This window comes from Mastigoproctus giganteus, chromosome 13, assembly GCF_048544385.1.
Source record: "Mastigoproctus giganteus isolate SK-2022 chromosome 13, ASM4854438v1, whole genome shotgun sequence".
Taxonomy (NCBI): Eukaryota; Metazoa; Arthropoda; class Arachnida; order Uropygi; family Thelyphonidae; genus Mastigoproctus; species Mastigoproctus giganteus.
The window spans coordinates 174,497,025-174,521,690 of record NC_143587.1 but is presented as its reverse complement, the minus strand read 5'-3'; the positions used below and the strand labels follow the sequence as shown (position 1 = coordinate 174,521,690).

The 24,666-nt window shown below is 37.4% G+C and overlaps 1 protein-coding gene across 1 annotated transcript in view; it reads left to right on the top strand.

Annotated features, from left to right (window-relative positions):
• The window catches only part of LOC150076622 (fibroblast growth factor receptor 1-like), a 457,312-nt gene that overhangs the window by 328,334 nt on the left and 104,312 nt on the right, over positions 1-24,666 (top strand). The window contains exon 11 of the mRNA XM_090387392.1: positions 7,513-7,635. Within this exon, the coding sequence (XP_090243518.1) occupies positions 7,513-7,635 (123 nt within the window). The remainder of the gene's footprint in view (positions 1-7,512; positions 7,636-24,666) is intronic.

Genomic DNA, 24,666 nt, shown 5'->3' with positions numbered 1-24,666 from the left:
CTTCTCCCTCCCTGTTCATTAATTATTATGTTTAATTTATTATTTTTTGAACAACAGTTTTGCCATGCTACTGGCATTAATTTTGATTTATATTTAATATCAGTTATATATATTTCAGTATTGAGCTTATGGTATATCTATTTTGTATCTCCTACGGAGTTTACATTATATTAATTCCGTATCTATCAAATTTAAGTTATATGTATTAAGTTAGATTGTTACATTTGTAAATTCTAAGTAGTTATGATAGATAATAAATTTAACTACCTATTGCCAACCTACATGATTCAAACTTTCATATGAGCCATTCGCAATACTATGTCTACCCTAAATTACCGATTCTAAAAACTCTACAAATATTGGTGTCATACATTGCGGACTACCTGATAAAATTAAATATTTAAAACATGTAGAGCAGTGCTATTAATTATAGTTTATAATTTTCTGCTGATATTGATAACGCTGCTACAAGTCACATAGAAACCTCCAGTATCTACATCAGTATGATAAACAATGGTGGCAAAAGTTGACTGTGGTGTTTTATGCGATTACAAAACCAAGTAAAAAATAAGTACACCAAATTAATTAGAAAATGAAAAAAAAACTACTACACTACTAAATTTATATCAAAAGTTAGAGAAAAACAATAGCTTTCAAATTAAATAAAATTCCACTTAGCCAGCTCCCATATCCCATTTATGGCCCCTAGTTCTGGAATTCTTTATAACAGTGAAAATTCCACTTTTGTTTATTTTTCTAATCACTCTCAGAACCTTATAAACCTTGATCAGGTGTCCTCTGAGACTGCCAAGCTGTGTAGTTCACATAATCAAAGTCTTGACTCATATGGTTGCCCTAAGTTTCCCGTATTTGCTCAATGTCTTTTTTACATAGGAAGTCTCCATACCTCAACACAGTATTCAAATTACTGTCTTATAATTACCTTATACCATAGGGTTATGAACACCATCGCTACAGGATATTGTTTAATAAATCGTCAATAGACAGTAGTATTTAAAAATGGAGACATCTGTAAGAAACTCTCCCCTTAAAAATATTCATTTTCAAAAAATAAACTACTGAAAACTAAAAATTAAATATATGCATACATTTTTAACAAAATAAGGTAGATTCCATCCAAGTGACTAAAATCGTCTAATATTAAAAGTAGTACATTTATGAATTAATATTTAACTATTTTCAAAATCAATCATAAGAACTGATTTATTTTTCCCATGTCATTTGCACCTTTATAATTTAATTTAATTTTTTATTATTATTAATTGAAGAAATATATTTTCCTTGGTTATTTCTTTTTTAAATCTGTTTGGTGGAAATACTTGAAGTATTTTTATTGTCATCAGATATGGTAACAATTATTTTCTCTCCATATCATGAAAATTTTCAGCTATGGATCAAATATGATTCTTAACGATGGATCACCTTCACTTAATATCGTGGCTAATGGAAAAAGCAAATAAATATAAAACACCATTATGTTTGGTGGCACCTGGCATTTGTGGATTATGAAAAGGCATTTGACTCCATATGGCATAAGGCAGTGTTTTGGACACTGGAAAGACAAGGCATAGACACCCCACACGTTGATTTTGAAAAAAAAATATGAGAATGCTACCTCCTTTATTAGACTATACAAAGACTGTAGCAAATTTAAAATTGAGAAAGGAGTTCAACTAGGAGAGACAATATATCCAAAGTTGTTTACTGCTTCCCTTGAAGATTTCAGATTAGACTGGTTGTAGAAAGGAGTCAATGTGAATGGAGAGTACCTAAACCATTTACAATTTGCAGATGATATAGTGAACATAAATCATGATCCCAAAGAATTAGAACAAAATCTTAATCAGTTATGCAGAATCAGTAAGTACTTTGGACTAAAGATGAATATGGCTAAACAAAAGTAATGATGAACAAGTATGCCACAGAAAGGGATATAATCATTGAAGGAGCAGAAATTGACAATTTGGATTCATATACTTATCTTGGACAAGTCATTAGCTGTAATAATAATAAATGTCCTGGAAGTCAAGAGAAGAATAAATTTCAAATGGATAGCATTCAGGAAATATAGTTACATACTGAGCAGCAATATCCCTATATTTCTGAACCATGTATACTCCCCACTGACTTATGGAAGTGAAACTTTGCCACCCACCAAAAGAATTGAAGAGAAGCTGAAAACTACACAGCAAAGAATGGAACGAATAATATTCGGATTCAGACGGCTGGATTATAAGGGAAACACGTGGATTAGGCAGCAAACTCAAGTAAAGGACATTCTTATCAAAACTAAACAACTGAAATGGACTTTGACAGGACACAGCTCGAAGACATGATGACAGGTGGACTAAGAAGATAACAGAATGGCACCCCAAGAGGAGCTAAAAGAAAACCCGGACAACAGAAATGGACAGATGAAATTCAAGAGTTCATAATCAGTAACTGCATGGCCATTGCACGTAACAGAAGGAGCTAGAAAGTTGCTGGAGAGGCCTTCATCCTGCAATGGATTGAAAATGGCTGATGATGATGATCATCATCATTACGAAAATCTTTTAATTGGAGATTATAAACAAGTTGATGTTAAATTATGTTGTGATGGAAATAAAGTTAAAAAAATTAATAGTTAAATCTAAATTTAAGAAACAAAAGGTATTTAATGAGAATTTGCTGTTCATATAAAGAAAACATTAAATTTAGATAAACATATTTATGTCAGTGTATGGGTTTTTGATATATCTAAGCTGTTAATTTATATCTTTCATTATAATGTCATGAAACTTGAATATGGTGATAACACTTGTGATCCTTGGCTGCCTCACAAATTCTGTATTATCTGTACGACAAAACTTAGGAAGTGGTTACATGGCAAACTCAGTGTTACCTTTTTTCAGTTGCTATGGTTTGGTGTGAACCATCTTTGGCAATCATTTAAGGCAGTAGTACATGGTTTTTTGGGTAATAGGAAAGATATGAGTGATGAACAAGGGGAGTGGTTTCATCAAGATATTTCCACGATGGAAAAGCGGTACCGAGGTTACTGGGATCCTGTAATGATGGGGGATTACTGCTGGTTCCTTGTGAGTGAGGAAGAGTAAGCAGGAATACAAGTGAAAATCGCCTAGTAACAAACATTTTTTTTTTTTGTTTGTTACTTTTATGTTTTATATTTCTTACTTTTAATTTTTACTTGCTTTAATAGGTTTCATTCTAATAGATCTATGATAAGAGGTATTATAATTTGAAATTAGCTTGTCTAATACATCTGTCCACTTTTGTTGTTAGCTGTAAAGTATTTCCACATTTTTGTTTTCAGAGTTATATTTAATCATTCCACTATTTGAGCTTTGCTTTCTATATTCTCTGTGTTATACCGATGACTTTTACAGAATCCTTAGGAAGCCATTGCAGTTGTTTATTTATAAATTCAATAACTCTATCTGTTTGTATTTTCACAGCAAAGACTTCTATGCTTATATTAACAGTAGAAGGAAGGGGTTAAATTGGGTCACTTGATGTCTGTTAGTTAACATGATGTCTATGGGTATTGATGATCCTGCTCAGGTTGCAGACAAATCGAATAGGTATTTTGCACACACCTGAGGAATTCTTTAGGGAAGGGAAGGGAATGCCAGAAGTTTATCAATTTTTAACAAGGAGCTAAATGGGTGTGTGATAACCTAAAGGAAAGTAGAGGAGAAATTGTTGTCGATAAATGGATAGTTAAGTGGAAGAAGGCAGAGAGCGGTTATCAGTGGGAATTGCTCTTTGTGGATTAATGTTATTAGTGGAGTCCCCATGGTTCTGTGCTGAGTCCATTATTATTTCAATATTTATCAATGATATTGATGGTTTATCAGACTTAATGTCTGTTTGCAGGTGGTACAAAGTTTAGCATGGTGGTTAATGACAGTCTCAGAGTAGACTATTGCTACAAGAGCTAGGAAAAGTGGGTCGATGGGCTGAAACATTACAGTTGGGCTGAAACATTACATTACTGCTACCCATGTGTAGTACCTTGGCATTTACAAATGCCAAGGTACTACACATGGGTAGCAGTAACCCTAGTTGCTATTTGTCAACTGGGTGGTACTACACTCAGGATAATTAAAGAATGAAAAAGACCTTGGAATAATTGTGCAGTCATACATGAAATTCTCTGAGCAGTGAAGTTATGCTGCAAGACAGCTCATTTGGTTTTGTCAATCATATACAGAATTTGGTTTTGTCAATCATATACAGAAACTTTGCTAGCAGGGATAAGGTGATTATCCCTTTGTATAAGGCCATGGTTAAGCCTCATCTTGAGTACTGTATACAGGTCTGGAAGCCTTGCTTTATGAAGGGTGTCAATCTGCTGGAGTGGATGCAGATTGACACCATTGATTGAGAAGGGCAACCAGATTGGTGAAGGGAACAAAAAGGGTGCTCTTACCTAGAAAGGCTTTAGTTCTAAAAATGGAGCCTAGACATGTGTAAGGTGATTGATTGAGATGTGGAATTGGATACAAGCAAATTAGCTTAAATTAATTCAAGGAAGTACTGTGGATGGACATTTGATGTGGGATTTTTTTTTATAGCTGATGTTGTTATGAGCTTGCTTTCTTGCATCATTTGCCACTATTAATAAATTCAAATTGAGGAAGTTTGCCTTCGCTCAGGAAGTGGTGATTGTTGGAACAAATTTCCATTCATTGTTGTTGGAAGTGGGTCATTTGAATAAATTTGAAAGAGGAAAATTCTTAGAGGATATGGACCGGTGATATTGGAATTCCCCCCCCCCCCTCTCTTTTCTTTTTTTAATGGTGTATAAGTTGCTGTTTTTCATCACTAGCCATTCTTGGTATTTATACTAGAAAAGTTTGCAACCACGTGCCTAACACTCTTGTTATTTTCCTCAGCAACAGTCCTTCATTGTACATAGTAGCTTCCCCCGAGTCTCTCTCTCTCTCTCAGCCATTCTCATCCTCATAAAAGAATCCCAAGTCAGATAATCTGCATGATTTCTTTTCCTCCTTTCTTTGGTTGGATTACTATTTTAAATAAGTTTGTAATGTTCGAAAAATAAAGAATTTCATTCTTGTTGAATGAAACTCATTTCATTTCTCCATAAATTCTTGTTCCTTATCTAAACCTTAGTTTTCCAATCAGCATATTCAAGATAATAATGTGACATATCATAATTTGCTTGTATCCAAATCCCAAGCTTCGTTTTGTACTAACTCGAATACTAGCAGGAGTGGTAAAATGATTATTATCCATTTCAAACTCTTTTTTGAATTTATTTGATTTCAGGCTAAGAGTAGAAAACTTTTCGTGTCTACACAGTGTCGTAGTCTTCTGGTTCTGGCCAAGGCTATTGGCTAACTCAGCTTTATCCAGCTTTTCTTCTAACATGGTCATTTGTTCTTAAACTCCACTAAATGGTCTTCCAATAGAAGGACATAAGAACAATTCTGTAAAATATTGATGCCAATAAAACTCAGGTGCTGATGTGATTACTCCACTTTCTCTATAGATCTGTGCTTCTGATTTTGCTCTTGTTTAGTGTCACTATTGTTTAAACTTTCTTATTCTCTTTGGTTTTCTTCTGCATGGAAATTTGATCACACCCATCCATATCTGAGTTCCAAGTAACTTATCCAGTGAATTTTGGCTTTATCTTAGTGATAAATTTTCTGTGTTTCAAGTTACATTAAAACATGATTAAATAAGCCTCAGTAAAGAAATCACTTTACATTCTAATTTATAGATTATAAAGGAAAAAGTCATCCCCCATCTCTCTCTCTCTCTCTCTCTCTCTCTCTCTCTCTCTCTCTCTCTCTCATATTTCATTGCTAATCATCTCTTGGTCTGGGTGATAAGATAAAATGCGACAAACTGACTCCTCTAAAACTAACAAAGCCTCTAAAGCCAATTATGTTTGGATCTGATTTATCAGATCCAAACATAATTGGATGCTAACATATGAAAGTTAGTATTTTCCCAGCCAAACATAAAAAAACTGATAAAATTACACAGACTCGTAATATTTCTCCAACGATGAAATGGCAGTAAGTAGAATCACCCAAGATGGTTAATTGACTCAGGTCAGGGGATTTACTTGTAGAAACCACTAATTCAAGATACTATAAACATCAAATGAAAGTTAACTGCTTTGGAGCACCTTCCAGTCATAGTAAACCCTCCATAAATATCTGAAATGGGGGTAAGCTCAAGCTTCCTTTATGTTTCTGAAGATGAGATGCTACATGAGAGATCAGAACAAGGAACTTCTGAGGTCAAGAATCTCTACTAAAAATCTCCACAAGAATCTCTATTAATAATCGCTTTCAACGTGTGTTAGGCACCCTGCATTTGTTAAAGTCAAATGCATGGCCTAATACTTCATATCTAGTATGCAGTATCAGGCCATACATTCTAAATCCTCCTACAATGTTAGATGCTAGAAATTTTGGCACTCCAAACAATGTATAGGAGAACCCCTATTTGTGCCAAATACAGATCACTAGATGAGAACTCTCAGGAATGCAACACCTCCCAAATGAAAATGCACAAACTGCCAAAAAAAAAATTACCCTATCTGTTCCAGAGAATGCAATCACTGATAAAATGAGAAAGCAAACTATAAAATAGAACATGACTGAATAAGTTAGTGCGTAGCATCATGTTAATTCACAGTAAATCAGAGTTGGTGAAATGGTATCATTTTTGTTGTATCTCATCTTGTGAATGCCTTTACAACAAGTTGCCCTGATATTGCACTACATCAAATAAGCAATGTTTCGCCAGTGGAGAAGACTAATGTTACTTATTCTCGGTGGATACTACCACCCAGACAGCACCATTTCAAGAGTTTTTGGTCTCTGATCAGTGGGTGGGTAGGTATGTAGGTAGGTGGGTACAATGTGACAACCCAGTTATGAAGTGTAACTCCACAAAATGAGAGATGCCAGATGATGTGCCTTGTTTGATTAGTAAATTTTCTGCTTTCAGCCCTAAAACCTTTATAAGTCTTTTACTGTTGCACATCATCTGGCATATCTCATTTTGTGAACAGTAAAAGACATAAGGTTTTAGGCTGAAAGTGGAAAATTTACTAATCGAACAAGTTAGTGCATAGCATCATGTTAGTTCATAGTAAATCATCAAAGTAGGTGAAATGGCATCATTTTTGTTATTCACAAAGAAGGCATTCACAATATGAGATATAAACATTAGAAATGACTAAGTTTTTACTCTATTTTATCATTATCTTTCCACAATATATAACTGTATAGGGATTGTTTTTGTGGAACTGCCTCTGCTAATAAGATTTAACCCTGAGGGATAAATCTTATTTTGTTCATTTGTATAGAATTATCTTTTTTATAAGAAACAAAATTTCATTAAATGGTATTATGAGTTTGACATTATTAAATTATATCCTATAGTTTTCTTCAAAAGATTAACTTCATAATTAAATGTCTTGTTTAATTTAAACATTTACAGTGTGTACATCGTGATCTGGCAGCCCGAAATGTACTGGTAATGGAAGATCATGTCATGAAAATAGCTGATTTTGGTTTGGCAAGGGATATCCATAAAACAGATTATTATAAAAAAACAACACATGTAAGAGTTTATTTATATTTATGCCTCCTTATTTTTTTAAATGAAATTAATGTTTTGGTGTAGTTCAGAAAAAAAAGTGAAAAGAATAATCAGACTAATTACTTTTACACTAGCAATTTTGTTATCATTCATTAAAGGGCGCCTCCATAGCCAGGTGAGCAGGAGCAGCAGTGCGTAGCACATGCTTCTTGATTAGACCGGGGTTCAAGCCCGTGACCACCAAATATGGAGGATGCAGAAAGGTCAGGGAATGACCACTGCATATCCCTGGAGCAATATTTACTTACTTACTATCAGTTTATTAACATAAGGTTCACACCCCCTGTACAGCAAGTGGGCTAGGAGGGTGTACAGAAATTTTAAAATATACATTATACACTTTTGAACAAATTTTCAGATCTTTACAATATAATTATTCAATAATAATAACTATTAAATAGATATATACATTTGCTTAATTGTATTCACTTTGAAATAACATAGATCTTGATAATTGAAGAGTTAAACACACAGGTTGGTTTCTTTATCAGCAACTAGCATAACAGATTTATTTATATTCATTATATTATTCATTTAATTGTTCATATCATCAAACTTCTAATAAAAACTGCTCAATTTTCACAGCAATCCTGGTGATTTAGTCCAGATTTGGTCTATAATTTGGTGTAGGTTTTATTGACTTCAAACTTTACCGGATCAATGGAGAGGGTGTTGAAGTGTTCAGTGGTGTTACATGGGAACATTCCTTTTAGGGAGTCCAAGTTTGATAGCTTTATCCTAAGTGGGTGATGACTTCTATTTCTTCCTCTTGTTAGTACGATGATATCTTCTATTGTGATGGGGTATCAAAATGGCAAGTTAGCAGCTTGGTGAGCATTGACAGATTTTTTTTTTTTTTTTTGAGGACAGTGAGCTTCCGGGTCATGCCTAGGTTGACTATGGATTTCGAGATGGTGAAGGGGTTCCCTCCCAGACGGTTCAGCCAACGCAGAATCCAATATTCCATTGACAGAAATTTATTACATCGAGAGGTAGATACAGAGGACCAGATTTCTGAGGCATATAGTGGTATGGGTGTGAGACATCTATTAATGTATTGTCCAATTAGTTTGGTGTTGTGACAGCCTGTGAGCTCCTGGTGGATAGCCCAGAAAGCAGCATAGGTCGTCTTCTTTGCCTTTAGGAAGTGTTCCTTGAAATTTAAGTCTTCATCCCACGTTAGTCCCAGGTCAGTATGAGATGAAACCTTGGGGACTGACTCACCAATAACTGTAACTCGAATGTCATTCTTCACCTTCCTCTTCGTGATTGTCATGTGGGCTGACTTGGCATTGTTGAGTTGGAGTCCAGCTCACTGTAAAAAGTCAATTAACTGTTGAATTTGCTTGGAGGTTTCATTATTAATTTTTTGTATTTGTTTGGGGTCTTTTGAATTGATAAAGAATTTTAGACCATCAGCAAAGGAACTAAAATTTGAATTTTTTGCGAGGAATGGTTCAAGTATGATTGCAAAGAGGGTTGTCGACATCACCCCACCTATTAGGTACCCCCCTCGTTGCATAGGTTGTTTTCTGGTGAGTTCCGTTGGCTATAATTAAGTGTCTCTGCTGTAGTAAGGACTTCAGAATGCTGACAATTTGGTTAGATACTTTGAAATATTCTATTAAGATGCCTATAAGAGTAGGAATGGAGACAGTATCAAAGAAGGTTATGTCCAGTTGGGCTCTGAGGACTTCCGTCCAATCGTTGAGATTGGATGGAAGTCCTTAGGAATCTTGGGATTTCAAATTTTAGGGACTGGTTTGACATAAGATTTCTGGTATGGTGCCTGTCTTTAGAATCTTCTGGAAGATGTTTAAGAGAAGATCCACAATGTACACAGAGCACACCTTAACTATAAATATTGGTATACCGTCAGGGCCCTTAGTAGCTTTGTTGGGCAGGCCATTTATCACATCAGTGAGCTGCTGCTTAGTGATTATAACATCATCCATGGCAGAAAGAGTGTTCTAGTTTACACTAGGTAAGGTTGAAACTTCAGTGGTCACATCTTGATGATCGAAAGATATGTGAATCCACTCCTCAAATAGCTTTTCATCCATGTTTAGATGGTTGTGCTTTGGGAAAATTCTCCGGGTTTTTGTAATTTGGGATAATATATACTGTTGATGTGCTCTTCTCTCTCTCTTAAATGTTTCGTGGTCTGTACTGCTTCTTGATTTTAACCATTTTTTATATGCCCTCTGCTTACTTTTAAGCGATTGAGGGAACCACCGCTGGGCTCCCTCAGTAATTCTGACTTGTTTAGGCAGTCCGATCGTGGCGATATGTCTCAACTGCTCGGCTAGGGTCTGGATTGCTTCAACAGATTGTGAAGATAAATTATCCCAATTAATGGTGAAGAGATGGTTGATAACTATATCAGGTTTCAGGAATTTTGGAGAAAAAATTAGATCAGATTGGGTATCTGAATAGTAATTTCTAATTTCCTTTCCCGATAACATTGGTATGGAGAAGGTACAGATGATAGGTGAGTGATCTGATGAGAATGTGAAAGGGTTGGGTATGTTATTACAGTTGGGGAAGTTGTGGAATACTAGGTATAAAGCTTGACCCTTTTCTCGTTGGCGGTGTGATGTCTCCTAAGGTCTATAAAGAATTCAAGGTTAACATTAAGTCTTGTAGAGCTTTTACATGTCTTGGTACTGGCATATTGAAGTCTCCACCTACAATGGTTTGTTGTTGGGTAGGGACTAGGCTTGTTACTAACCAGGTCTGGAGTTCAATCCATGTAACTTCAGAATGGTCAGGAGGGAGGTAAACCAAACAGAGTTGTATTTTCACTTGTCGATTCACCAGTGCTACACACAAAGCTTCAAAGTTGTTAGACTGCCACTGGAATGGAAAGAATATTTGGACGCCCCTCCTCTTCCCATACCTCTACTGTTTCCAATACCTTTGTAAGTGTAGTTTTAAGAAATATATCAATTTGTCGCTCATTTGTCAGCCAGGTCTTCAGATGAGATCAGTTTCTCTAAGAGATTGGAGTGAGTGGAGCTTGTTTGATAAACTCCTGACATTTTGTAGGAAATATCGCAATTGCATAGTTTTTGATTCAGTCTCCAAACTAGCCATTAGTTACTACGTTGGATTAGATTGTGAGTTTTGCCTGTGCTCCCTCACGGGGCGTCTTTCTTTAAAAGGCTTAACCAGTGTTCCTGGAGGCCAGTTTTCTGATTCATGACAGTATTAGTCTCGTTAGATGGTTAGATGTGCATATCACTAGGAAGGAGGCATAGCATGGGTGTTTGGTTCTTAATTTCTTTACGTCCACTTCAAACCCATATTCCATCAAAAAGAGACTTTTAGTACTCTCTGTTCTTGTCTCAGTGCCCAGTCTGGATACGAAGATCCTTTCTCTGGTGCGAACAGCTGATATGTCTGCTAGTCTTCTTGCTTGAGTAATCAATGGGAGGTTCGTATCAACTGATACATTAGTAGTTTGCTGAGAGAGATTAGGTTAAGATGGGACATGCTTAAATTTTTTACTTTGGTTTTTGACTACGGGAATTTGGACTGTCTCCGCAAATGTGGGATACTCAATTAAAGTCGAATCCTTTATGCTTGTTTTAGGGCTTACAGAGGTCTTGGTGGGGACTATGATTCCTCTTGTACATGATGCTTCAGTCACTGCTGGGGAACCTGGTGTATCAAGTCTTCATGGCCATGGCAGCCTAGTGAAGTAGGAATTTTGTTTAGCGAGTTGTTGTTGGCATGTTTTTGTCTTTTTCTGAAGTTCAGCACATTCGTTTGCATTCTCTCCTTCTTTCACATGGAGTGGAATCTCAGTGGTAGCAGGCATACTATCCAGAGTGGGCTCTTGAGGTTCGTTGGGGTAAGGATGGTTTAATATTGGTTCTATTAGTGAATGTTGACTTGTTGGAATTCTCATTTCACTAACAAATTGTTTGAAGTCATGCAGTTGTGTTTCTACGTCATTTAGTTTGTCAAAAATTACTTGGTTTTGGAATCTTAAGTGTTGGTTTTCTTTAGTTAGATTACTAAGGTTGGTTTGCAGTGGTAACATCAGCTCCGTAAGTAGTCATTCCGACTGGCTAAGGTGCCCTGAGAGTTGTGCTAGGTAGTCACGACATAGGCAATTATGTATATAGGTAGGGTGTTCTTTTCTGGAAGAAGTATTGTGTAGTCGATCATTAACCTTTGATAGGCTCACTTGTCCTTTCTCATTTTCGAGGTGATGCTGGCTCTCTTTGTGACAGTTCGTTAGTCTCAACTATTTGGATGAGGTGCTTCGGATTTGCCAGTCGCTTCTGTTCAAGGTTGTGGTTAGACTTATATAAGTTAAAGAGGCCTGTTATCATATGCTTGATGGTTTTATTTTGTTCTCGCACAGAGAAAACTTCATCCCTGAGATCTTCAGTTTGCGCCCCTGGACGTTTTATCAGGAAGGCTATATGCCCAATACTTTCAGGGAAGGGACATGTTTCCTCCAGCGCGCAACCTTCAAGGTTTGGAAGGGCTAAACATAAAGTGTCACGTTCTGAACTATGCTCAGTTCCAGCTTGATTTCATGGTTGTAGATGCCTTATTTCATTCACAATTAGATCTAGTTTGTTGTCATCTGCTTGTTGATGGTCAGATTTTTTGTTGGTTCCTAGGTAGGCTTCCACAAACGAGTTGGGTGTTTCACTTGGGACATCTAGACTCGTGCTGTTGTTTATTTGGAACTGCCATATTGAATTTCGAAATTCATTTAAGTTTACAATACTCTTTTCACTGTTAGAACCAGCATCAGCCAGGTTTTCATTACAACGGCTGGCATATACAATATTATTACTAATATGCCATCGTCTACATAGATTCCTGTGGAGTTGCGTTCTGGAGATAACTGGCTTAATGTGGGTTGTAAGATTGCCGTTAGCATTAACAACATAACTTTTATTTACGAGAGATTGTATCCCAGTATTAAAATTCATTGCAGAGTTTGGTGTAGAAATGGCAGGTGCACTGTGTTTCCCAACTATTTTGTCGTTAGTATAAACCCTGGGTGTTTTCTACAATATCAAATTGTCTGTTTTCTGACCAATTAGTACATCTCCATGCATAGAATCTTCACTGATGGTTGGCTCCTCACATGTCCATTTTCGTTTACAGAGTTCTCTGAGATGAACATGACAGCAGGACTGACATCACTGTTCCCATTGTTTGTTATTGACAGTGGCTTAGGTTTATCTATATTAATGGAGTTATTATGTTGGGTCTCAATTCCTTTCGATTTCGACTTTTTATTTGCTAGTCATTTTTTTTTACGTACAGGTGTTTTACAAGCTTGGCACACGTAGGATTTTCGCTTAGCTAATGATTATCCCTGCTAGAATATAGCCTTAGTTGCTAATGCTCCTAAAAACCAAACAACAACATTCATTAAATATTGAATAGATTTCACATTTAATTATGTCACTAAATATGACTTTTAAAGGGAGGTTGTAATATGTACTCTTAATTTTGTGATTTCCTTTTTAATCCTGATAAAATCTTGTCTTGAAGGCTTTAGAGGATTGACATGATCTCTGTCAGATAACTATTTTGGAACTCAGCAGGAATACCAATGTATTCTTGTACTCGTTATCTTTTATGTACTAAATGTTCACAAGAGAAGATCACAATTTATGGGAATATCAAAATTTACTTATTTTATTCAGTGCTACAGTCATCCAAAAGGATATTTTGGAAAACACTGGTGAATGGCAACTTTACTTGTTAAAAATCTTGTAGATAACTCCCTTGTCCTCTCCTGCTTAGTTCTTTTGAAGAGTTTATTCTGGTTGTTTCCTTTGATTATTGCATTTTAAATAATGAAAGTTTCATCAAAATGGCCAGCAAATGAAACTACAAATCATGAGAAGTTGGTGGAATTTTCATTTTATTTTTATTATCCATTTCAAGTTTTTTTTTTTTTTTTTTTTTTTTCACCTTTTAAATATGCTAACTGCAGAGGATATAGGATAAAGAAAATTTCCTTGTGTTGATGCTTTTCAAAATATTACTTTGTCATGCTCTTTATTGTATACCTATGTATATATACATGCACACAGAGAGGAAAAAATCAGTACAGGCTTGAAATTATATTTTGTTTTATTTAATTCATTTTTACACTTATTTCATTTAATATTTCAAGTTCATTTTGATATTAGAAACACTAAATGATACATGGGTGACTTTTTCTGCATCTTTTTGGCGGAGTGGGGGGGGGGCGGTTCACAATCATTCATAATTTTCCCTCTGCCATAAAGTGACCATCCAGAGATTTGATAGTCACAAACCAGACATTTGTTGGACAGAGAGATAATATTCAAGAGGACTGAAGAGATTAGTTGATAAATTTTTGTTTTTCCTTAATTTGTTTAACTGTCTTGTAATTTTAATTCTGTAATTTTATAAATTTAATCTTTTCTAAAATTAATTCTGCTAAGGTGCATTCATTTTGATGTCTTGTAAGCATAAATTTTTCAATTTATAGCAGATAATGTTTTGATAACTATAACCACAGAATTACTGTAATAGTTTCTAATTTAATTTTTACATTAATAAGAATTACTACCATATCCATATTCATTAGCATTGCCAAAGGCACATGATGCAAGAAAGCAAGCTTATATAGCATCAGCCAAAAAAAAAAAAAAAAGAAAGAAAAAAACGCTTATTTCACCCATCCACTCACTTCAAATGTTTGTCAAGTTCTGCATGGAATCTATTTAAGCTATCAACTTCTACAACGACAGATGGAAGTTTGTTCCAGCAATCCACCAACCGTTAGCTAAAGGCAACTTCCACACATCTATCCTACAACCGTCTTTCCTCGATTTGAATTTATGCCCTCTCAGGCGATTATTCTGAGCAAGATAAAGAATCCCATCAGCATTGAGCATGCTCAAACCATTCAAGGCTTTATACACCTCAATCACATCACCTCGCTGGTGTGTAGTCTCCAGACACTGTAATTTGCAAAACTTGAGCCTTTCTTTGTAAGAGCAATCCTTTGTTCCATTCACTAATCGTGTTGCCCTTCTCTCTACTCGTTCCAAAGGCTCTACATCATTTCTTAAAATGAGGCCTCCAGACCTATATACAGTCAAGGTGTGAGCAGACCATTGCCCTATACAAGGGGATTATCACCTCCTTATCCCTGCTAGAAAAATTCCTGTATATCATTGACAAGACACCATGAGCTACTTTTGCAGACCGTCTGCACTGCTCAGAAAACTTCGTATCTCCCTGCACAATTACCCCTAGGTCCTTTTCATTCTCAACCACTGTCAGTGTGGTACCTCAGAGTTGATGCGTTATTCTGGCATTACTGCTTCCCATATGTATTTGATCGACATATGATGTCGATCAACAATGGACATAATGAGTGCCTTGTCAATCAATATGGACTATATCAGTGCCTTGTCGATCAATGTTGATACATTGATCGACAAGGCACTCATCATATACTCCCTCGTATACATTAGTCCACGAAGAGCAGTATCCATTGATTACCACTCTGTCTTCTCCCACTCAACCATCCCTTTATCCATAGCAGCAATTTGCCTCCAATGCCACGCTGCTCCAATTTGTGCAACAGTATCAAAAGCCTTTCTAAGATCCAAATATATGATATCAAAGTTATTCCCCTCATCCAGTTCCTTTGTGACCACATCATAGTATCCAATCAAATTGGTCAGGCAAGACTTTCCCTTAACAAAGCCATGCTGTGTCTGAGTTATAACTGAAGTCTTGTCTAGATGATCCTGCAGTGCTTCTTTAACCAGTGCCTCCATTAATTTTCCTGGAACAGAAGTTAAACTAACAGGCCTATAATTACTTGTGTTGCCCTTTGATCCTCCTTTGTGAATTGGAGTCACATTTGCACATCTCCATTCCATGGGTACCTCCCATGAGTCCAAAGAAGTTCTCATAGTTATGGCTAAGCGTTTGCTTACTTCCTTTGCTGCCTCCTTTAATATAACTGAATAGATCCCGTCCACCCCAGGTGCCCTTCTTCTGTCTATCTTCAACCATTTCTCCTTCACTTTACTCTCGGTTATTACAAGATTATCTAACTTACTGCCAGAGTTGAATACACTTCTGGCATTCCCCTCCCTGAATAATTCACCCTCATGGGTGAATGTCGATTCAAAATATTCATTTAGTTTGTTAGCTATCTGAGCAGGATCATCAACAGTTGAACCATCGATATCATGTGCAGAAATCTGATTCATCCCCTTCCTTCTAGAATTTACATAAGAACTCCTTGCTGTTTTTCTTTTGCATCCTTTGCCAAAGATTTCTGTAATTTGCCTTCGCCTGCCTAACCTCCTTTGTAACTTGGTTACAGACCAGCTTATATCTATCATAGGCTTCTGTGTCACCCATTAATATATATGTATCCCATGCATTTTTCTTCTCTGCCATATGTCTTATTAGTTAATCTGACATTCATTTAGACTTAATCTTGAACAATATTTCTTAGGTGGTATGTATAGCCTAGTAGCTTCCATGATAAATTCTTTGAATGCTTCCCATTTTGAATTTGCTGTTGGTAAAATAATCAGTTGGTCCCACTGTATAGAATTTAAATACTGTCTCAGACCACCATAGTCACCTTTATGAAAGCAAAAACCCTTCCCTTTACCCCTGATGATAGTTACCTCTTTGAGTAAATCCCACTTCAACAGACTGTGATCACTGCCACCTAGTGGTTCCTTTATCTGCAGATTCTTAATGCATGAAGAATCACTACTGATAATCAGATAAAGAGTAGCTCATGGTGTCTTGTCAATGATATACAGGAATTTTTCTAACAAGGATAAGGAGGTGATTATTCACTTGTATAAGGCAATGGTCAGGCCACACCTTGAGTACTGTATACAGGTCTGGAGGCCTCATTTCAAGAAGGATGTAGAGCTGCTAGAACAAGTACAGAGAAGGGCAACAAGATTAGTGAATGGAACAAAGGGTTGCTCTTACGAAGAAAGGCAAGTTTTGCAAATTACAGTGTCTGGAGACTAGGCACAGGCGAGGTGATCTGATAGAGGTGTATAAAGCCTTGAATGGTTTGAGCATGCTCAATGTTGATGGGATGCTTCTTCTTCCTCAGAATAATCACCTGAGAGGGCATAAATTCAAATTGAGGAAAGACAGATGTAAGAAAGATGTGCGGAAGTGTGCCTTTAGCCAGTGAGTAGTTTTTTGGTGGAACAGACTTCCATCCTTTGTTGTGGAAGTTGATAGCCTAAATAAATTTAAGGCTGGGGTGGACAGGTATTTGGAACGAACGGAGGGGTGAAATGGGAGGTTTTTTTTTTTTTTTTTTGGCAGATGCTGCATAAGCTTGCATCATGTGCCTCTACTAATGCTAATGGTAACATAATTCGATTCAAACGTAAAATGCAAGTGGGGGTATTTACCAGCCCGAAGATGTTAGTAGTATGACAAGGGTCTCTACAAACAGATGGAATGGGTGAACAAGAGTGAATGTCTTATTATGGGTGACTTAAATTTTAAATGGGAGTGAGTTGGAACAAACGGAAGGAAACTTATCATGGGGACAATTTTTAAATAAAGCTGATTATGTTATTTTCGTCATCATATTCAAGATAATACTAGGGATAAGAATATTCTAGGCAATTATGATGTTTAGAATATTTTAGGCATCATAATTGACTAAAGCAGGGGTGGGCATCCTTTGTCCCGAGGGCTAACTCCACCCCCACGGTAGTTTTCAGAATATATATAATAAAAGCCCTCCAGAAGAATACATATCATGAAATTGTTTTTTTTTGATTTTTATTATATTTGCTTTGCTGTTAGTAAATTATTTTTAACATTTTAGTTGCTTGACATCTAATGAATCATTTGAATTTGTGCCATGAATCACGACTCTTGTAAGGAGCAGTATCGCCAAACTGTAAGTAAGCATAGCTTCTGGCAACACTGGTAAGCCAACATAAACTTGCAGTAGTGTTTCCAGTACTTGCAGTAATGGACTCTCAGCTCTGCAGAATGCAATTACAGTGCAAGCGTATCGTGCATTTCAAACGTCTGTGTATAATTGACAGATAAAAGTAAATAACTTGGAGAGGTTTTTCCATTTTATTTTTATGAAAGTATTTGTTGAAACCTATTGCAATGCATGATTGAAAATCCAATATTATTAAGGTTTTATAAAATCTTGAAATTATCATTTTTTATTTAATTTTTTTATACCCTAATTGTATTTTTGAAATATTAAGTTCAATTTATATTTCATTTTGTGATTAATAAAACTCCAGGGGCTCACATCTAGTGAATATGCACTTGACACACTCAGGGTCCTGAGCTGGATATTATCATTCTTCTCTTTCATATTGATTTCCTTCTACTTCTGACTTGTTTTCTCTCTCTCTCTCTCTCTCTCTCTCTCTCTCTCTCTCTCTCTCTCTCTCTCTCTCTCTCTCTCTTTCCCAGGGTAACTCAAATTTCTTTTTGTTTGGTGTAGCAAAAGCCTCAGGCTTTCTTGCACCTTGAGTATTTATAAATATTACAATAAATAACTCTTTATGGCAGTTTTTTCTTCTTTATTAATGGTTAATAAGGTATTAAACTCATACTCTTAACGTATTATGCCTTGTTGCATTTAGATATTGTTAATACTGTGGATTTTGGTTATTTGGGCCACCGGTTAATCGTGGCAGCTGTTTATTTGGGGCAAATCTTAAAAAACAGCACCCAATTAAGAAAATAGCCAGGGTTTACTTTGCTTAATTGGGACAACGTGCCGTTTAATCGAGGCAAGAGACTGCAGCACTGGAGGTTACCTTACAATTGTCTCCGACTGTACCATGTGGTTTGGTCGGATTTATGGAAGTCACAACCATAAAACAATAAAAGCAATTAGCAGTCGCCTGTTTATTGGACTTTTCTGTTAGTGCAATTATTATTAGCTGCATGGTGCAAGAAAGCCTGAGGCTTATGCTGCACCAACCAAAAAAAAAAGGAAAAAAAAGAAAATCCCAAGTTACCCTGAGAGAGAGAGTCAAAAGTAGAAGGGAATCACCAAGAAAGAGAAGAATGATATTATTCAACTCAGGACCCTGGGTGTGCCAAGCCCATACTCACCAGATGTGAGCCCATCACGGATAATAAACTCTATCTTATTGAATTTGCGATAATACTGACAGGTGGATTTCTGTGAGGTTTTATGGTGAAATGTGTTTACACTTCCATGAAATCTTCAATCATATAAAAAAATTAATTTTCAGAATCTTCTCTTCATTCCTATTTTTAAAGCTTCGTAACTTGTTACTCCATTCGAAAAGATCTAAACCTCCCAAGCCAAATTCATCTGTTGTCTCTACCGTTCTCCCAACTCCTCTAATCACTTGGAGCTCTTTGACTTCCTCTCTTTGCAACTTGACTTTCTATAGTCCAACTTTCCTAACAGTGAGGTAATTTTCCTTGGTGATTTTAATGTTCACAAATCCAGCTGGCTTCCGTTTTCTAGTCACACCGACCCAGCAGGTCGAGATGCTGAGGCTTTTGCAATTCCTAATGACCTTGCACAGATTGTTCATTTACCTACAAGAATACCGGACAATCCTAATCATACAGCCAATATGCTTGATCTTTTTCTCACAAACGACCCTTCTAAGTACACAGTCGAAGTGAGAGGTACTTTAGGCACTTCAGATCACAACTTGGTGATTGTCTCTTCTCCAGTGGAACCTTTATCTCATGGCTATTCCCAACCTCATGTTGTTTGGCATTACAAGAATGCAAAATGGGATGACCTGCAAGACTTCTTTTCTTCTTTTCCTTAGTCGGATTACTGTTTCAAAACTTCTGATGTCAACATTTGCTCAGATAGTGTCAGTGAAATTATTCTTGCAGGAATGGAATCCACTCAACTTTAAAATCTTGTCTTTTATCTAAACCTTGGTTTTCCAATAAATGTGCTAAGGCTGTTCAAGAGAAGAATGTTGCATATCATAATTGGCTTGTTTCTAATTCTTCAGTTTCATTTTCTGCCTACACCAAAGCTCACAACAATTGTAAAGCAGTTATTAATCAGTCCAAACTAGAGTTTGAACATGCTAAGAATAGAAAACTTGCTTCTTGCCCCAATGGTAGCCAAGCATTCTGGTCTCTTACCAAAGCTATTGGCAGCAACCTTTGCCCATCTCTGCTCCCACCTCTGTCCAAACCAGATGGTTCTGTTGTCATTTCAGCAAGGATAAAGCTGACCTGCTAGCGTCCTATTTTTCTTCCAACTCATGTATTAATGGTCTTTATAAAACACCTCCCACCATTCCCAACACGCTCCATTCAATGCCTCCTGTGGTCTTCCATCAAAAGGATGTCAGAAGGATTTTGACGAATCTTGATGCTAAGAAAGCTCCAGGCCCCGATGGTATTTCTCCACGTGTTCTCGAAACCTGTGCTCCTGAACTTGCACCTGTTCTTTGCCGCTTTTTTCACTTTCTTATTCCAAAGGTGTTTTTCCTTCTGCTTGGAAATTTGCTCATATCCAGCCAGTTCCTAAAAAGGGTGACTAATCCCTCCCATCCAATTATCGTCCCATTGCAATTACTTCTACTTTTTCTAAAGTAATGGAGAAATCAATTAACCGCCAACTCTTAAACTACCTAGAAATCTTCCGTCTGATCAATGATCACCAGTATGGATTCCGTCAGTGTCGATCCACTGGTCGTATTCTGGCTTATGTTACCCATTTATGGACTAATTCAATGGAAAAGTTTGGTGAAACACAAGTAGTTGCTCTTGACATCTCAAAGGCTTTCAATCGTGTTTGGCATAAAGGTCTTCTAAACAAGCTTCCATCTTATGGTTTGCCAAATGTTTTTAGTAATTGGTTATCCAGTTTTCTCTCTGATTGCTCACTGAGGGTGATGGTAGATGGCTCTCTGTCTTCTAACTTCTCCACTAATGCCGGTGTCCCCCAAGGTTCAGTTCTTTCCCCCACTCTTTTCCTCTTGTATATTAATGACCTTCCATTGACTGGAAATCCTATCCATAGTTTTGCCGATGATAGCACATTGCATTCCACTTTCCATTTTGAGAAACCTTGTCCTGCTCAATCAGCTTCAACTTCTCGAAAATCTGCTACCAGTTCCTTAAATGCTGATCTTCAGGTAATTCTCCAGTGGGGCAAAGACAACTTAGTTGATTTCAACCCTTCTAAAACTCAGTCTTGTCTTATATCTCGCAAAAAGGATTCTTCTGCTCCTATGCTTATCTTTAGTGACACTCTGATTTCTAGGCAAAATGATATATATCTCTTTTAGGGATTACCCTGACTTCTAATCTCTCTTGGCACAAGCACATTACAAATATTGCTTCCTCTGCATCTAAAAAACTTGGCTTTCTCTTTCGCACTCGGCGTTACTTTTCTTCCAAACAGCTGCTCACTCTGTATAAATCGCAAATCTGCCCTGCCATGGAATATTGTTCCCACATCTTTAAACCTCTCTCGGGCTTCTTGATTCCATTCAGAAGAGGGCAGTTAGGTTAATTAATGATTCATCTCTAACAGAGTCTCTCCACTCACTGTCTCATAGACATACTGTTTCTGCTGCATGCCTCTTCTACAGATACTTCCATGGGCACTTGCTTCTGAATTGGCTTCTATAAGAGCCTTGTCAATCAATTCGGCCCTGGAAAGATTGTGCAAGGCTAAAGGGGTAGAATTTTTTTTCAGCCTGGACTGTACTTGTTAACAGGAGAGATTGCTTCTACAGGGATGGGATACACTTAAATAGAAAGGGTGCAAGAATATTTGCTGATGCTATCGAGGCAGTGTTAGGTGGGTCGGAAAACTGCTAGCTTGGGGGGAGACAAAGACCAATAGATTGATAGTAGCCACTGGCAGAGGTGAAAGAGATTCTTGCACTGCTTCTATTAGAATGAGCAGAAGCCTGAAAAACAAGATGCATGGTATTTCAGAGACTGCTGGGAGCCATTGTGGTACAAGTAAACACATGGGTTGTGTTAGGGTAGCTAAGAATAGAAACAGGTGCCGGTATACTTGTGTGTACACCAATGCTAGGAGTTTAGTAAATAAATTTGATGAATTTGAGGTATTGCTCAAAACATCAAAGGCAGATATTGTTGGGATATCAGAGACGTGGTGTCACACAGATATAAGGGATGCAGAACTGCAATTTGGGGAGTACAACGTCTACAGAAAGGATAGACAGGATAGGAAGGGAGGAGGGGTTATGCTATTAGTTAAGAAACACATAAAATCCAAGCAAGTGAAGCCAGTCGACATCGCTGGACAGTGCAGTGTTGAGTCAGTTTGGTGTGACATAAGCATTGGGAGATCAAAATTGAGAGTAGGAGTGTGCTATAGGCCTAATGACTCTGATGAGTATGATAAGGAACTGTACAGGGAAATAGAGTGGGACAGTAAATCAGAGAGTCTTATAATGGGAGATTTTAATTTCCCAGATATTGACTGGAATTTGGGGGCTGGTTACTCACGCACTAGCAGGGCTTTTGTGGATTTATTGGATGATTGTTTTCTACATCAGCATGTTCGGGAGGCAACTAGAGGGAGTAATACTCTTGATTTGATTATCAGCAGTGATTCTTCATGCATTAAGAATCTGCAGATAAATGAACCACTAGGTGGCAGTGATCACAGTGTGCTGAAGTGGGATTTACTCAAAGAGGTAACTACCATTAGGGGTAAAGGGAAGGGTTATTGCTTCCGTAAAGGCGACTACGATGGACTGAGACAGTATTTAAATTCTATACAGTGGGACCAACTGATGATGTTACCAACAGCAAATTCAAAATGGGAAGCATTCAAAGAACTTATCTTGGAAGCTACTAGGCTTTACATACCAACTAAGAAATATTGTTCAAGGTTTAGGCCAAAATGGATGTCAGATGAACTAATGAGGCATATGGCAGAGAAGAAAAATGCATGGGATACTTACAAATTAACACATGACACAGAAGCCTATGATAGATACAAGTTGATATGCAACCAAGTTACAAAGGAGGTTAGGCAGGCGAAGGCAGATTACGAGAAATCCTTGGCAAGGGATGCAAAGAAAAACAGCAAAGAGTTCTTTACTTATGTAAACTCTAGAAGGAAGGGGATGAATCAGATTGGTCCACTTGATATTGATGGGTCAAGTGTTGATGATCCTGCTCAGGTAGCTAACAAACTAAATGAATATTTTGCATCGACATTCACACATGAGGAGTTATTAAGCGAGGGGAATGCCAGAGGTGTGTATTCAACTCTAGCAGTAAGCTACAGAATCTTGAAATAACTGGGAGTAAAGTGGAGGAGAAACTGTTGAAGATAAACACAAGAAAGGCACCCGGGGTGGATGGGTCAACTGTTGATGATCCTGCTCAGGTAGCTAACAAACTAAATGAATATTTTGCATCGACATTCACACATGAGGAGTTATTCAGCGAGGGGAATGCCAGAGGTGTATTCAACTCTAACAGTAATCTACAGAATCTTGAAATAACTGGGAGTAAAGTGGAGGAGAAACTGTTGAAGATAAACACAAGAAAGGCACCCGGGGTGGATGGGATCTATCCAGTTATATTAAAGGAGGCAGCAAAGGAAGTAAGCAAACCCTTATCCATAATTATGAGAGCTTCCTTGGACTCAGGGGAGGTACCCATAGACTGGAAATGTGCAAATGTGACCCCAATTCACAAAGGAGGATCAAAGGCTGACACAAGTAATTATAGACCTGTGAGCTTAACTTCTGTTCCAGGAAAATTAATGGAGGCACTGGTTAAAGAAGCACTGCAGGATCATTTAGACAAGACTTCAGTTATAGCTCAGACACAGCATGGTTTTGTTAAGGGGAAGTCTTGCCTGACCAACTTGATTGGATACTATGATGCAGTCACAAAAGAACTGGATGCAGGGAATAACTTTGATATTATATACTTGGATCTTAGAAAGGCTTTTGATACTGTTGCACATGGAAGACTGCTACACAAATTGGAGCAGTGTGACATTGGAGGCAAATTGCTGCTATGGATAAAGGGGTGGATGAGGGGGAGAAGACAGAGAGTGGTAATCAATGGACACTGCTCATCGTGGACTAATGTTATTAGTGGAGTCCCTCAGGGCTCAGTGTTGGGTCCATTGTTGTTTTCTGTATTTATAAATGATATTGATGATGGTATATCAAGCTTAATGTCCAAGTTTGCAGACGATACAAACGTTGGCAGGGTTGTCAAGGACACTACTGACACTATTCTGCTGCAACAGGATCTGGAAAGGTTGAGCAGATGGGCTGAGAGGTGGCAAATGAAGTTTGACATTGACAAATGTAAAATACTACACATGGGAAACAGCAACCCCAGAGCAACGTATCAACTCTGTGGTACTACACTGACAGTGGTAGAGAATGAAAGGGACTTGGGGGTGGTTGTGCAGGCAGATATGAAGTTCTCTGAGCAGTGCAGACGGGCTGCAAGAGTAGCTCATTGAGTATTGTCAATGATATACAGGAATTTTTCCAGCAGGGATAAGGAGGTGATTATTCCATTGTATAAGGCAATGGTCAGGCCACACCTAGAATACTGTATACTGGTCTGGAGGCCTCATTTCAAGAAGGATGTAGAGCTGCTGGAACGAGTACAGAGAAGGGCAACAAGATTAGTGAATGGAACAAAGGGGTGCTCTTACGAAGAAAGGCTTAAGTTTTGCAAATTACAGTGTCTGGAGACTAGGCACCAGCGAGGTGATCTGATAGAGGTGTATAAAGCCTTGAATGGTTTAAGCATGCTCAATGCTGATGGGATTCTTCCTCTAGCTCAGAAAAATCACCTGAGAGGGCATAAATTCAAATTGAGGAAAGACAGATGTAGGATAGACGTGCGGAAATTTGCCTTTAGCCAGCGGGTGGTTGGTTGGTGGAACAGACTGCCATCCCTTGTGGTGGAGGTTGATAGCCTAAATAAGTTTAAGGCTCAGCTGGA